The 15,372-nt window shown below is 42.2% G+C and overlaps 1 protein-coding gene across 2 annotated transcripts in view; it reads left to right on the top strand.

The window, feature by feature from the left end:
• LOC124033924 (activating molecule in BECN1-regulated autophagy protein 1A-like) overlaps positions 1–15,372 on the top strand; it is a 110,482-nt gene that overhangs the window by 19,353 nt on the left and 75,757 nt on the right. For both annotated transcript variants that reach the window (XM_046346373.1, XM_046346372.1), the window contains exons 9-11: positions 4,133–4,315; positions 7,973–8,053; positions 8,713–8,816. In XM_046346373.1, coding sequence (XP_046202329.1) covers positions 4,133–4,315; positions 7,973–8,053; positions 8,713–8,816 — 368 coding nt within the window. The remainder of the gene's footprint in view (positions 1–4,132; positions 4,316–7,972; positions 8,054–8,712; positions 8,817–15,372) is intronic.

The following is a 15,372-nucleotide window of genomic DNA, read 5'->3' as shown; positions in this document are numbered from 1 at the left end:
GTTAGCCTTTGCTTTCCTAACTGACTGAGTTTATTGGTTCTTGATTTCCCTGAAAAGTTGCATATCGCGGAGGCTATGCGATGCTAATGCAAAATGACATGAGATGTTTTTGTGCTGGTCAAGTCTGGGGTGAACCAAGGGCTACATCTGTTCTTAGTTTCAATTTTTTTGCAATGGGGCGTGCTTATTTAAGATGGAGAGGAAAGCACTACTGAAGAGCAACCAGGCATTCTCTACTGATGGGATGAGGTCAACAACCTTCCATGATACCCAGGCCAGGTCAATTAGAAAGGCCTGCTTGGTGGTCGTTTGACTGCGGACACATTACAGTCGCAGGCAATGAGGCAATGATCGCTGAGATCCTGGTTGAAGACAGCAGAGGTGTATTTAGAGGGCAAGTTGGTCAGGATGATATCTAAGAGGGTGCCCATAGTTACGGATTTAGGGTTGTACCTGGTAGGTTCCTTGATCAATTTTGTGAGATTGAGGGCATCTAGTTTAGATTGTAGGACGGCCGGGGTGTTAAGCATGTTCCAGTTTAGGTCACCTAACAGTACGAACTCTGGAGATAGATGGGGGGTAATTCATTCACATATTGTGTCCAGGGCTGAGGGGGGTCTATAACAAGAGGCAACGGTGAGAGACTTACAGTGGGGCAAAAAAATATTTAGTTGGCCACCAATTGTGCAAGTTCTCCCACTTAAAAAGATGAGAGGCCTGTCATTTTCATCATAGATACACTTCAACTATGACAGACAAAATTAGAAAAAAAATCCGCAACCTCAAACAGTCACATTCCAAACTCCACTATGGCCAAGACCAAAGAGCTGTAAAAGGACACCAGAAACAAAATTGTAGACCTGCACCAGGCTGGGAAGACTGAATCTGTAATAGGTAAGCAGTTTGGTTTGAAGAAATCAACTGTGGGAGCAATTATTAGGAAATGGAAGACATACAAGACCACTGATAATCTCCTTCGATCTGGGGCTCCACGTAAGATCTCACCCCGTGGGGTCAAAATGATCACAAGAACGGTGAGCAAAAATCCCAGAACCGCACGGGGGGACCTAGTGAATGACCTGCAGAGAGCTGGGACCAAAGTAACAAAGCCTACCATCAGTAACACACTACGCCGCCAGGGACTCAAATCCTGCAGTGCCAGACGTGTCCCCCTGCTTAAGCCAGTACATGTCCAGGCCCGTCTGAAGTTTGCTTGAGAGCATTTGGATGATCCAGAAGAAGATTGGGGGGATGTCATATGGTCAGATGAAACCAAAATATAACTTTATGGTAAAAACTCAACTCGTTGTGTTTGGAGGACAAAGAATGCGGAGTTGCACCCAAAGAACACCATACCTACTGTGAAGCATGGGGGTGGAAACATCATGCATTGGGGCTGTTTTTCTGCAAAGGGACCAGGACGACAGATCCGTGTAAAGGAAAGAATGAATGGGGCCATGTATTGTGAGATTTTGAGTGAAAACCTCCTTCCATCAGCAAGGGCATTGAAGATTAAACGTGGCTGGGTCTTTCAGCATGACAATGATCCCAAACACACTGCCCGGGCAACGAAGGAGTGGCTTCGTAAGAAGCATTTCAAGGTCCTGGAGTGGCCTAGCCAGTCTCCAGATCTTAACCCCATAGAAAATCTTTGGAGGGAGTTGAAAGTCTGTGTTGCCCAGCAACAGTCCCAAAACATCACTGCTCTAGAGGAGATCTGCATGGAGGAATGGGCCAAAATACCAGGAACACTGTGAAAACTTTGAAGACTTACAGAAAACATTTGACCTCTGTCATTGCCAACAAAGGGTATATAACAAAGTATTGAGATACACTTTTGTTATTGACCAAATACTTATTTTCCACCATAATTTACAAATTAATAAAAAATCCTACAATGTGATTTTCTGGATTTTTTAAATTCTCATTTTGTCCGTCATAGTTGGAGTGTACCTATGTTGAAAATTACAGGCCTCTCTCATCTTTTAAGTGGGAGAACTTGCACAATTGGTGGCTGACAAAATACTTTTTTGCCCCACTGTATTTCTGGAAAGGTGGATTTTTGAAAGTAGAAGCTCGAATTGTTTGGGCACAGACCTGGATAGTATGACAGAACACTGCAGGCCATCTCTGCAGTAGATTGCAACTCCTCCCAGTTCTATCTTGTTGGGAAATGTTATAGGTGGGGAAGGAAAATTCTGGATTTTTGGTGGCCTTCCTAAGCCAGGATTCAGACACGGCTAGAACATCCAGGTTGGCTGAGAGTGATAAAGCAGTGACTAAAACAAACGTAGGGAGGAGGCTTCTAATGATAACATGCATGAAACCAAGGCTTTTATGGTTACAGAAGTCAACAAATGAGAGTGCCTGGGGAATGGGAGTGATGCTGGGGGCTGCAGGGCATGGGTTAACTTCTGCATCACCAGAGGAAGAGTAGGGTAAGGGTACGGCTAAAGGTTAAAAGAACTGGTCATCTATTGTGTTCGGAACATAGTGTAAAAGGAGCAGGTTTCTGGGTGCGTAAGAATAAATTCATGGCATAATGTACAGACACGGGTATGGTAGGATGTGAGTACAGTGGAGGTAAGCCTAGGCATTGAGTGACGATGAGAGAGGTTTTGTCTCCAGAGGCACCATTTAAGCCACTGGGCCTCGGGATCTCATCACGGTATCTTTGTGCATTGAAATTGCCATCTATTTAAAATGCATTGATGTTTGTTGTCTGTAGATTGTGCTTGGCCATACCGTAACCCCACCACCACCATGGGGCACTCTGTTCCCAGCGTTGACATCGGTAAACCGCTTGCCTGCACAACACCATACACTCTGTCTGCCATCTGCCTGGTACAGTTGAAACCAGTATTCACCCGTAAAGAGCACACACCAGCGTGCCACTGGCCATCAAAGGTGAACATTTGCCCACTGAAGTCGGTTATGACGCCAAACTGCAGTCAGGTCAAGACCCTGGTGAGGACGACGAGCACGCAGATGAGCTTCCCTGAGATTGTTTCTTAGAGTTTGTGCAGAAATTCTTCGGTTGTGCAAACCCACACTTTCATCAGCTGTCCGGGTAACGATCCCACAGGTGACGAAGCCTGATGTGGATGTCCTGGGCTGGCATGGTTACCAGTGGTGGAAAAAGTACCCAATTGTCATACTTGAGTAAAAGTAAAGATGCCTTAATATAAAATGACTTGAGTTAAAGTCACCCAGTAAAATACTACTTGAGTAAAAGTCCAAGTTTTTGCTTTTAAATATACTTAAGTATCAAAAGTAAAATTGTTAATAATAAAAACATCTTAATAAGTAAACCAGCAAATCATTTTCTTTAAAAAAAATGTACAGTTAGTTAGGGGCATGGTCCAACACTAACATATAATTTACAGACGAAGCATGTGCTTATTGAGTCCGCCAGATCAGAGCCAGTAGGGATGACAAGGGTGGTTCTCTTGATAAGTGTGTGAATTCGTCGTTCTGCCCCTGAACAGGCAGTTAACCCACTGTTCCTAGGCCGTCATTGAAAATGAGAATTTGTTCTTAACTGACTTGCCTAGTTAAATAAAGGTAAAAATATAATACATTTTTTTGACCATTTTCCTGTCCTCTTAACATTCAAAATGTGTACAAGTACTTTTGGGTGTCTGGGAAAATATATAGAGTAAAAAGTACTTAAAGAAAATTAGGAATGTAGTGAAGTAAAAGTAGTCAAAAATGTAAATAGTGAAGTACAGATACTACTTAAGTAAAAATGCTGAAGTACTTTACACCACTGTTGGTTGTGAGGCTGGTTGGACGTACTGCTAAATTCCTAAAATAACGTTAGAGGCGGTTTATTGAACCACACTGTAATTATGGCCATCAGAGTTGAAGCATGGAAGCCTGCTCCATTTTTACCATATGTGGGCTCTGACAATACATGGTCTTGGGTTTGTTGAGGTTTTTCTGGTATTAGCACTTTGCCTGCTTTGCTTGGTTTTATTTGTCAGTTCAAAAAAATACATATCTACACAATACATACAAAAAGAATGTGACTGGGATAGCACAAAGTCAGACTTATTTCCATTGTGGTCTATTGCTCCTGAGTTATCTGATCACCATTGATTTTAGTTGTGTGTCGTTGCTGTGTTCACAGGTTGTCCCCTGCGGCATATTATGCCCAGCGGATGATTCAGTACTTATCTCGGCGGGACAGCATTCGCCAACGATCACTGCGCTACCAGAGCCGACTGCGGCCTCTCTCATCCACCTCGGATAGCCCAGGAAGCAACCCCTCCCCCTCCATTGAGAACAACGAGGTGGACTTTGAGGAATTTGAGTGAGTCGTCATCTACCTACAACATCCAATGCCTTTTGTATCCCCTGACTATTGTTTATGAAGACATTTACAGGACACATTATGATAAAACATCCTACAATTGTTGAGAGCTTTGGGATTTATTCATGTAACAATTTGCATGAAACCATAACATAGCAGAATGCTGTGATTTCTCTGTCAGTGGATTTGGCTGTGAAGTTAGTGCCACCATTGCCAATGGTTGAGAGAAATTAATTCCCGACATTATGCCTCCACACACCCTCTGTATGATCTGGAGTGCATAATGACTAACAAAGCAAACAGTTGAAAAACACTCCTACCACAATAACTTGAGTATCGAATGCCTAATGTGTGACTCTCGAAGGTTGAATTTGTGATGTATTTTTCAAATTGATTCGTTTTTTTTCCCCCCCTTCAATATGTAAATGTTAATTGCCTCTGGCCTGACTATGAATGCAGGTGCAGGAGGATGGTGTTGCTTGAGGTCATCAGTCTTCTCAGGCCTCTGCAGATTTTGTGCTGTAGCATCTTTGGCCAAATGAGGTCAAAGGAATTCCCCTGGCACTATTTACTCTCCAGCATTTGACGACAAACTATTTTATAATGATAAAAACTGTTTGTCAGAATGAACAACTAAGTTATTCGTCACTCTATCAACTATTTTAGAATGCCTTTTATTGTACTTTGGGTTGGATTCAGTTACGTCAAACCAGCAAGGACATTTTCCTTGAGCATGTAAACGGTCCAATCACCATTTTGCTAGTTATAACTGGGTCATTGCATTGTGTGGCGTCAGCTCCACATCAGTGCGAGACAGTGTCTATTTTCTTCCGACAAGATTAGACATGTGCTGCCACCCTCTCGTTCATTATTGAACCTGGTGGGATTTAGGGAATTCTAACAAGACGACTTGCCCTTATCTCCAATTCCAGATTTACGCTTCTGCTTACTAATTGTTTTAGATGATTGGCGTGGATCAGAACTTTGCTGCCATAGTGAGTGTAATTAACAGTATGGGGGATGGCTCTATGCATCACAGACACAATGCTGTTGTTAGTTGAAGAGAGGGAATGACGTTTCTGAACTTTCAATAATGAGTGATTGGCACCATTTAAAAAACACATTTTGTGGTTCTGTATGTCTTTGAGATGTGGAGCCATGTGCACGTTGTCCGTTTTGCGTTCTGTGCTAGTACCACTGGAAAGTTTAGGGCATTGAATTTACAGTTAGGTTGATCAATTGCACAGCTAACTGTGAGCAATATTTACAGTTAGCGATCTAGCTAATGTGTTTTGATTTCCACTTCCTCAGGTGGTGAATTAGACCTAAATGAATTAGCCTATTAGCTAGTACACACAATCATGTAGGCAAATGCATCTCAAAACATTTGGAGAAGTCTGGAGCCCTATTGTGAGACTAAAATATAGCAACAATTGCCTAATTGTCAGCTCAAATTTGAATGACAAACTGGTTTGCACATAATTACTTGAATCATGCCTTCCTGCTTGGACATGTTTGAGAAAAAAACGTAGTTTTTAATCACAGCATCTCAACAATCTATTTTCCTCAATAAAGCACCGCGAATGACTTTGTAAGATTTACGATTATTTTATATTGCAAAGTGTTGGTGCGACCAAATCATTGGGCTGGTGCCACCAACTGAAAAGGTTAGTGGGACCAACACTTTGTCTGAGCTGTGTTATTCTGGAGCAGAATGCTACGCGTGATGAAATAACAATAAAAAATCAAAAAGACCAATTCATTCTTTACACAATACACACTTGATAGGTGTTTTTGTTTGATTTTCACAAAATCATATATTTTAACGTGCAGAATAACTGAGAACAGATTTTCACTTTTTCTTTAAACTGGTCATGATGTGCCAGTTGCACAGTGAAAAGACATGCCCTTATAGCCAGCAAAACCCTATAGCGCTTTTGGAATGATGTAAGAATTCACTCATTGTAATGGAACCAGCAAACAGTGAAAGTAAACCTAGATTACAGTCCTGTGAAAACATATACAGCAGCAGACTCTGACTATAGATGAATCAGGATTATGCTCTCCCTGAACTGCACAGAGTGACAGTATTTGGTATTTTAAAGGGGTGTACTGAAGAAATTATTTTAGAGCTGTGGCCTAATTCTCTTCCAAACGCTCACCTTGTTTTGGAACATGCTGATGAGAGAGAGAGAGAGAGAATCTTCTTTCCACAGAAAGCAGCTGACACTTGACCACTTATTAGCTCTCCTTCTCATCTCCTTTCCCAAATGAATTGTGACTTAATCTAAATGAGTTATTGTTCTACACTTGCAAAGAATGAGGCTGGACATTTCTTCAACTTACTTATAGGTGCGTCTTGTCCCCATTTAGTTTTTTAGTCTGTTTGCAAGTTTGAAGTCTTCCTAGACAAATTAACTGGTTCCTTATTTGCTGGACATTTATAACATGGCTAGCAAAATAGTTTTACTTTCGACTTGAGCTTCATACATGGAATGAAGTTATACGGCCAGTCGGCCACAGAGTATCACTGCAGTCGAAGCAAACAACATTTTGCCGGTATTAAAATGCAGTTCTGGATGACTGATTTGAGATGGGGCATCTTCAAAGCCAGAATATGACCTCACCGATTTGGTTTATGAATTATTCCGCCAACCTGACTGCCCGACTTAGAAATTAATTGCGGAGGGTATAAGAGTGTTGGCATATTTCATATCGGTTATTAAAATGTATATTTATGAGAGCATCTGTATTTCCGCCTGCTTTCCGGTTGAGAATACTTTCAGAGGCTCCACGTTCGTCCGATTTCCTCTCTCTCACATCCTTCACATTGTCACAGTTTTCAGGAAGTGTAAAGCAAATTCTGAATATGAGACGTCCAGTGGATCAGAAATAGGCCGTGTCCTCTCAGCTGATACTCTCTGATGGAAATATGATGCATATTTAGTTCCTCCTGGGGTCAGTGAATAAATTACAGGAACCATTGTTCTTGTTATGGCACAGTCTTCCTTTGCAAGTTTAGATATTTACATTTTTAGCAGATGCTCTTACCCAGAGCGACTAACAGGAGCAATTAGGGTTAAGTGCCTTGCTCAAGGGCACATCAACAGATTTTTCACCTAGTCTCCACAGGGATCCGAACGAGCTACCTTTCGGTTACTTGCCCAACGGTCTTCACTGCTAGGTTACATACCGTCCTGATTCTATACAGTGTCTCAGGCTGGAAATATGTTGTCTTTGTTTTTCCTCCTTTTGAATGTGTCCGGAATAGAGTGTTACGATGTTGTAAAAAGGGGCCTACTTACGAGCAGTTTTTCAAACCTGTAAATGGAGAAACATTGGAGCCATAAATAACCATCTTTACCATAAATGACCACCTTTATGCATTGCAGCATTTCAAACTTTTGCAAATCTTCTCTGGAGTTTCTGTTTGACCGCTTGGTTTGAGGCTGCTGGATAATCACAAGCAGTACTGCATCTTTCTCCCTTTTGTCTGGGTCTCAAGCCACTAATAAGTTAGGCTAACATCAAACTTTTAAGTGAGCCTGCACTATATAGTGAGCCCAGCTACGGTCTCTCGGTTAAGCTGAGGCTTTTAATTTGAAGTACTCCTTGTATATGTTTGTCTGTTATCTCCCTCTCTCTCTCTCTTCACAGGGATAACGGGGATCGTGCCAGACACAGAGCTCCACGCAACGCTCGTATGTCTGCCCCCTCGCTTGGCAGATTTGTTCCCCGGTGGGTGGCCCTGATATGATTAATTGATTGATTCTATTAGGAAAAATATGCACGGAGTACAACCCAAGGGATAACACATTAAAGCGATTCCACTGGTTTCCCTGATGGAATAACACACAATGCAGAGAAAACAAACAAAAACAGCCATCCCTACAATAAAAAAACAGCTTCACACAGCATATAATAAATACTGTAAATACTTAACTAAAAAAAGAAAGATACGGGAAAACAAGAAATAGTCAACCTATCCAGTTGTCCTCCTGGTACTCTGAATACATGACACTTATTGGCTCTTCATATTCCAATGGCTGTTTTTCTTCTTTTTTTTTTGCCCAATAATATGAGCTGCCAATGACATAATGGGACTCTGTGTCCTGAGATTTGGATATAGGAAATGTTTGACATATTCTCAAACTTTTTTCATTTAGAATTTGTCTACCCAAAGCCAGTGGTGAGCATTAGCATAATCATACAGTACAACAATGTAGAGTCAGTTAAGGCTATTATAAAGACTTGCCTATGCTTTTTAGTCCCATATTTTAGTCCCTTATTACGTGACATGGATGGTCTTCAATTTTCTCATGTCGTCTTCGTTATGGGGTGAGTAAACTCTCAGTTGTGTGATTCTATGCGACTTGATGCTTCTCTGTTTGTTCAAGGAGGTTCCTACTGCCTGAGTACCTGCCATATGCTGGGGTCTTCCACCACGAGAGGGGCCAGCCTGGCCTGGCCACCCATTCCTCCGTCAACAGGGTGCTAGCAGGTAGGCAGAGTTATCCCTCGTGTTTTTGTCTCGTTTTCTGTTTTGGTATCTAGGCTGCAAGCAGAGCTGGCAATTCCTATAATATTTCAGATCACGTGGGTGCTTTAGGACCTGGTTGCCCACACAATGTACCATTTTCAGATGGATGAGCAGTTCAGCCACTCATGAGTATTAGTGCAGCAGCACAGGTAAGTGTTTGCGAAGAGGGCCTCTGCGTAATGACTGCCCTGTGCTCTCCACCCACGCTTTTGGAGCACAATCCACATGCTCCAGTGGTATTGATGTGGACGTTGCAGGTAATGAATTCGTCAAAGAGAGTGCTTCAGAACCTCTTTCCCCTGCCGCCCACACTCTTGCAAACATGCTGGAACGCCCACACCAGCCCCAAAGAGCAAACTTACCAAACTATTTTTTTCCCCTGACATGATTCATGTGTAAAAAAATGTGAGGTTCTCTGAAGTCGCGCGTGCTTTTGCATTCTTAATGGTTTCTGACTCCTCATATCCAAAGGTAGAGTACATTCACAGCTCATGTCAAACCAAGCCAAATAGTTCCACTCACCCTTTGCTTCCATTGTCCGACAAGGACCGATAGTCACCGCGAGAAATTAGAGTGCTGCTCTGGCTTCCGTGTTGTTTACGGTGTTGTTTCTCATTGTACTGTATCACTGTCATTGTGCGTGTCTTGCCCACTGCTGAAACCTACGAATATCAGATGTTTTACAATTAGTGTTTCCTTTCAACTTGCATGAAAAGTGTGTGTGTGTGTGTGTGTGTGTGTGTGTGTGTGTGTGTGTGTGTGTGTGTGTGTGTGTGTGTGTGTGTGTGTGTGTGTGTGTGTGTGTGTGTGTCGTCGAATTAATAAATGGAGAAATAACACCAAGGTTTCATGCCTATTGAGTCAGGAGAGATGTTCTCCGCCCAGCCCTCCATTTGCTTCCTTCCCTGATTACTGTGACACCTGTGTTGATGATGGTTTGTAATGTTGCGCTTGAAATGCCACAGCGGTGTATGGGGTGTTTGACTTTAAATGACCTTTCACATCCATTCAGCATAGCTCTGTTCATAGATGGCATAGTCTCTTGTTTTTGGATGAAGTGTAAATGGAGTGAAAATTGAGAACTGGTATTTTTATATATTAATATTTATAATTTTCACCAGCAGAGGACAGTAGTAACCATATACTTGTATATGTGCCTTTTATGTAAGAGAGAGAAATGCAAATCTTTAATCATTCCAAAAATAAATAATGCTGGTTCACATTTATATAACTGGCAGTTATCTTTTTTTCAATGACAGGGTTTTGTCTTTTAGGGGTTCACTGTTTTACATTTTTGTGATCCAAAAAGTGCATTTGAATTTAAACTTGCATAAAAACACGAGGTACAGTGGACATGTCATTCAGAGTTTAAGAGACAGTCTAGACCCAATTTAGCTTCTCAACTATGTCCCTTCCCATCTTGGTGGCCAATCAGTGTCTGAGCAGAAAGAGAATCTCTAAATGGAAATGGTGACCTGCGATGACATGTCATTGTCACCCCAAAGGTTAGGAGAGAAGGGAACAGACAGGGTGATATTATCTGCTCAGTCTGTAACCCTGAGTGTGAACCCACTGCAATTACCAATCCCAGTGGAGAAGGACCGTGGAGAAGGACTGTAATGGAGTGGACAGAGAGGGCTACAGGTTCAGTCGGCACACAAAATGGAAATGATCTGATAGAAACACAGACAATGGTTTTTCAGAATATTTTGGCTCATTTCCCCACTATTTTCATCGTACCAGTAAATCATACATCGTTAGTCTCTACCATCTCCTGTCTGTGTCCAACTTCCTTTCGAAAATCTTATTAGCGCCATATTTTCGATGCCAGAAACCAAGTGGCATGTATTGTATTGCGACGCATACTATAGAGAAGTTGCTTTTAGTTCTGCTCTACCTCTCTTGTCCCCCTCTGGCATTTTTCTCCTTTGACTGGGCTGGTGGCAGATGTGTCAGCTTTTCACCCCTCTGTGCGTTGACATGTTGGTCGGGGCATCACAGATATGCATCGATATTGCTGGAACTGATGACACCCTTACATAAAGGCCCTCAGCCTTACAGCTTTTAATGCATAACACACAATACCTCACATCTGTACACTGCTATTTCATGACTTTTTTGTCTTGGACGTCTTTCTCTGTGTGAAAGTTCTTCCCTTTTCGATAAATGTATTATTTTCTTCCGTTTATTGCTCGCAGGCCACAGCTTATAGTCCTGTGAAACTTTGATAATGTGAGATCTTGTTAAATGTTTTGTGGCTGAGTTTGCAATGGCCTATGGCCTGTGACCATAATCGAAATCATATTTTATTGCATTTACATTTACATTTAAGTCATTTAGCAGACGCTCTTATCCAGAGCGACTTACAAATTGATTGGTCACATACTAATATTTAGCAGATGTTATTGTGGGTGAAGCGAAATGCTTGTGTTCCTAGGTCCAACAGTGCAGTAGTATCTAAAGATTCACAACTATACACACACATCTAAACATAAAAGAATGGAATTAAGAAATGTATAAATATCAGGACGAGCTATATATATATATATATATAGCAGCAGCTTCTAAGGTGCAGGGTTGTGTAACCGGGTGGTAGCTGGCTAGTGATGGCTATTTATTGGCTGCTCTTATATTTTATGAAATTAAAGGCACAGTGTCGTCAGCTATAGGGCAGTGGATTTAGCCCAGAGCTTGTATTCTCATCATTGGTTAAATGTAGTGGTCAAACGACTGGCATGTGTATGATGCAATATATAATGGTTTGTGCTTTAATCCATACTTTAATCCATATGTTATAATTCAATATTATAGTATCAGTCTCGAAGTGCGTGTTCAGATTTGGCAGTGAGAGTATCTGGAGGCATGTTGTATCAGTGAGACAGGAAGTCTTAATTCATTAAGGCAGCTAGCTCTAAGACATTCCGTCGGTCATGTTGGCTCTTTCCCAGAAGTTGAACAGCAAGGGGCCCGATGTTCCTCTTCCCCCACTTGGGCTTTGTGTTGGGACTGCCGCCAAACATAAAAATATGAACTTCAGGGAAATCACATGTGCAGCCAGGTGGAGAGAGGATATGCCAGGTGTATTTTATTATGTGACGCTCCAGCTCTCTGACATACTGTGAATAGAGGGGCTTGTCACTCTCTTGTCACTTTGCCCTGCTTCAGCCCCCTATAACCTCATTTCCCTTCGGTCTGTGATCAGTCTCTTTCTCACTCGGTTTGCCTTCTCTTCACCCCCCACCCTGTGTCTGCTTCACCCCTCTTCCCTCTCCTCCAACCCTCCGCTGTTGTCTTTCCAGCTTATCCCTACACTCTTTTTCCTCTTCAGTCCCTCCGTCCTAAATCCACCTCTCCTCCAAAGTAAATCTCTTGAGCTTCTCTTCTGTACTGAGCTACTTCTTGCTGATGTGTAGCAGAAAAACAATTCCCTCCTTTTGAATGTTAACCCTTTGAATAAGTCATAATTTATTCTCATGTACCTTGGAATTTGCAGTAGCAGCTCCCATGCTGATAACAGGTGGGAGGGTTGAGAACCGCATTATACATGTTAAAGAGCACTTTGTGTTTTTCTTTGATAGCTTCCTGGCAAAAGTAACAGAGGGCATATTTTGAGATGTAGCTTATGTACACGAGCAAGTTCCAAACTGATGTGTGTACAGTGTACCGCCTCCTCATTTCCAACACCTCTTCCCGATCACTGCTTCAATTGTTTCTCTGCTCAAGTTATTTGCTTTAGCTGTGCAAGTGTGGCCTCTCATCAGGAGTTGATATTTGTTTGTGCCTCCCCCCACCACCACCATCCTAAGTTGCCCATCCCTTTTCGAAGTACACTTATCACCCAGTTGGCTCATGTTCTGTCAAACCAAGATAAGTCTAACCGTCATCCCCATGTACATTGTATTGGGAAAGCTGTTGAATATGCATTCCCTGCACTTTATTAGCCCTCCAAAAATATGTGTGCGTAGGCTATCCCCCAAAGCCCAATTGGAAAACTGAGCCTCCGATTAGAAGTTTTTCCTGTTGAAATGCATTAGCGAAGAGTAAACCATACTGTTTAAATGTTCGTATAAAATTGAGTTTTTGTCATTTGCATTTTTCACATGTATTTGCTCTTCACAATAACAAAGATGCGGTTTGAATCAAAGCGTCCCGGCTGGGGTTACTGAGTGCTTGAGTGGCTGCGTTAGAATATCTTAGCGGGTCCTGACTCCGTAATGCAGTAGTCTCTCTTTATAGATGGAAGGGCGACTACCTTTTTTTATTTCCATTATGGGAGCTCTCTTGGAGGCGTTTGACGCTGTGGTTGATGGACACTCAAACAGAGCAGTGTAGTGGTTTTAGTTTGGGAGAGCCTGCCAACATCATGCCTGTCATTTTAATAGGTGTAACTGTTGCCCCTCTAAGGGTGGAGTGGATTGTCATGGTGTTGAGCAGAGATCTCCAGTATGGCTGATTGCAACCCCACTCCTGCTATTTACCTCCTCTCTTTTACGTTTCCCGTTTGGCTAACTTTCAGCGGATATAGAAAGTGTGTAATGCATTCGGGTTCCTCTCTGTTGTCTTGTTTCCCATTACAATTTGTATTGTTCTCCTGTCAATGCTCTTCGGTTTGCTGAAGTTGTGCAGAGGTTGTCTGATAATGATGTTCCGACTACGGTCAGGGAGGGTTATGTAACAGGATGATAACTATGTTAGAATATCTGAATGTTCTTTTCTGTGATCAGACTGCAGATCGGGCTGTTACTAGCCTAAATGCTGACTGGATACTGACGGCCTGCTGTCTGCTACTCGGTTGTCACCACTGAATGCTTATGTGCACTCACCATAGAAAAGTGGAAGTTTCCAGCTGTCAGCATTAAGCTCAATACATTGGGGATTTAGGAAATGTCCTGCTTTTGGACTAATTTCTCCATTGCCAGACGGGCAACAGATTTTCTGTTGTGCAGTGTGTCATATCCCAGGAAGTGTACCCAGCTGAATTCTATGTGCACAGTGCCTGCACAAGATGTTGTACCCTCCTAAAATAACCCTAAAATAGCTAGGATATTATTAGTCTATCATTTATTCTCAATGTTTCATCAGGATGCAATAAAGCAAGACTTTAGAGAAGGGGGTCTTCAACCTTTTCTTGCCCAGGGACACATGCCTAGGTAAACCTGGCGACCAAGGGACCCCCATCATATTTTAACTCAAAACAAATGTTCTCATATTTTCTTATCAGGTGAATAGCAAGGAGAAGTAATCAACATTATTATAAATTTTTTGTTGATTGTATTTTGCCCCCCTTTTTTTTCTCCTCAATTTCGATCTTATCTCTGAAACTCCCCAACGGGCTCGGGAGAGGTAAAGGTGAAGTCATGCGTCCTTCGAAACATGACCCGCCTAACCGCACTTCTTAACACCCGCCAGCTTAACCCGGAAGCTAGCCGCACCCGGCCTGCCACAATGAGTCGCTAGGGTGCGATGAGCCAAGTAAAGACCCCACCGGCCAACCCGTCCCCTAAACCGGACGACGCTGGGCCAATTGTGCGCCGTCCTAAGCTGTGCCACGGCCGATTGTTTCACAGCCCGGGAATGAACCCGGTTCTGTGTAACTCCTCCAGCACTGTGATGCGATGCCTTAGACCACTGCGCCATCCGAAGGCCAGTAATCAATATTTTTTTAATTAATAGTTTTGATACATCGTTTTTTTATTCTGACCTCCCCATATCATAAATGGAGTAGGGAGTGTGAACTCTAACATAGCCTATTAGATAGAAACGTAACTCCAGACACATTTTCACAAATAGCAGCAGTCATGAAAGCTTACCAGTGCCACTTGCTGCGACTGGAACTCGCGGGTGCTTTTTCAAAACAAAATGTCAGATACTCCAGTTTGTGTATTTGGCTCCAATTAGTGTAATTTTCTCAATATTAGGAGTTGAGAAATAAAGTTTACATCATTTAGAATTATATTCCCTTTTCTACTGGAGGTATGTAATTCAAAATGTTTATTTTGTTTTTGCTAGCAATATTCTTAAATATTGAAATACATGCTTTTTAGTTGTTGTTTGTATTCTTTTTTATTGAACCCCCTGCCGTACCTATGGGTCTGCGAACCCCCAGGTTGAATACCCCTGCTTTAGAGGCTATGGTGTATTGTGCATGTTGTCTAGGAGTAGTGTTGAGCTGTGGAGCCAGTGATGGTGGCCATTACTTGAAGATGTTTCTCAACCCTCCTAGGTCTTATGAAGGAGTGACATTTTATGGGGATAATTCAGGATGAGCTGAGTCAGGGTCTATTGCAGGAACACACCAGTGCTCCCTCATGCTGTTATGGGCTCTTGAAAATCTTGCCTGGAAATTCCCAAAGGATATGCATTTGGATTTTGTAATAATTTTCCTGAGAGCTGTGTCAGACAGCTGGCAGCAGCTTTCTCCTCACCAAATGATTTTTTTAAAGTACCTACTTACTCCATTAAGTTTTTTTATGAAGTAAGTAAGTGCTAAGTGTCGTCAGAGGCCCAGTGGTTAGAA

Source organism: Oncorhynchus gorbuscha, linkage group LG04 (genome assembly GCF_021184085.1).
Source record: "Oncorhynchus gorbuscha isolate QuinsamMale2020 ecotype Even-year linkage group LG04, OgorEven_v1.0, whole genome shotgun sequence".
Taxonomy (NCBI): domain Eukaryota; kingdom Metazoa; phylum Chordata; class Actinopteri; order Salmoniformes; family Salmonidae; genus Oncorhynchus; species Oncorhynchus gorbuscha.
This window is presented reverse-complemented; position numbering and strand designations above follow the sequence as displayed.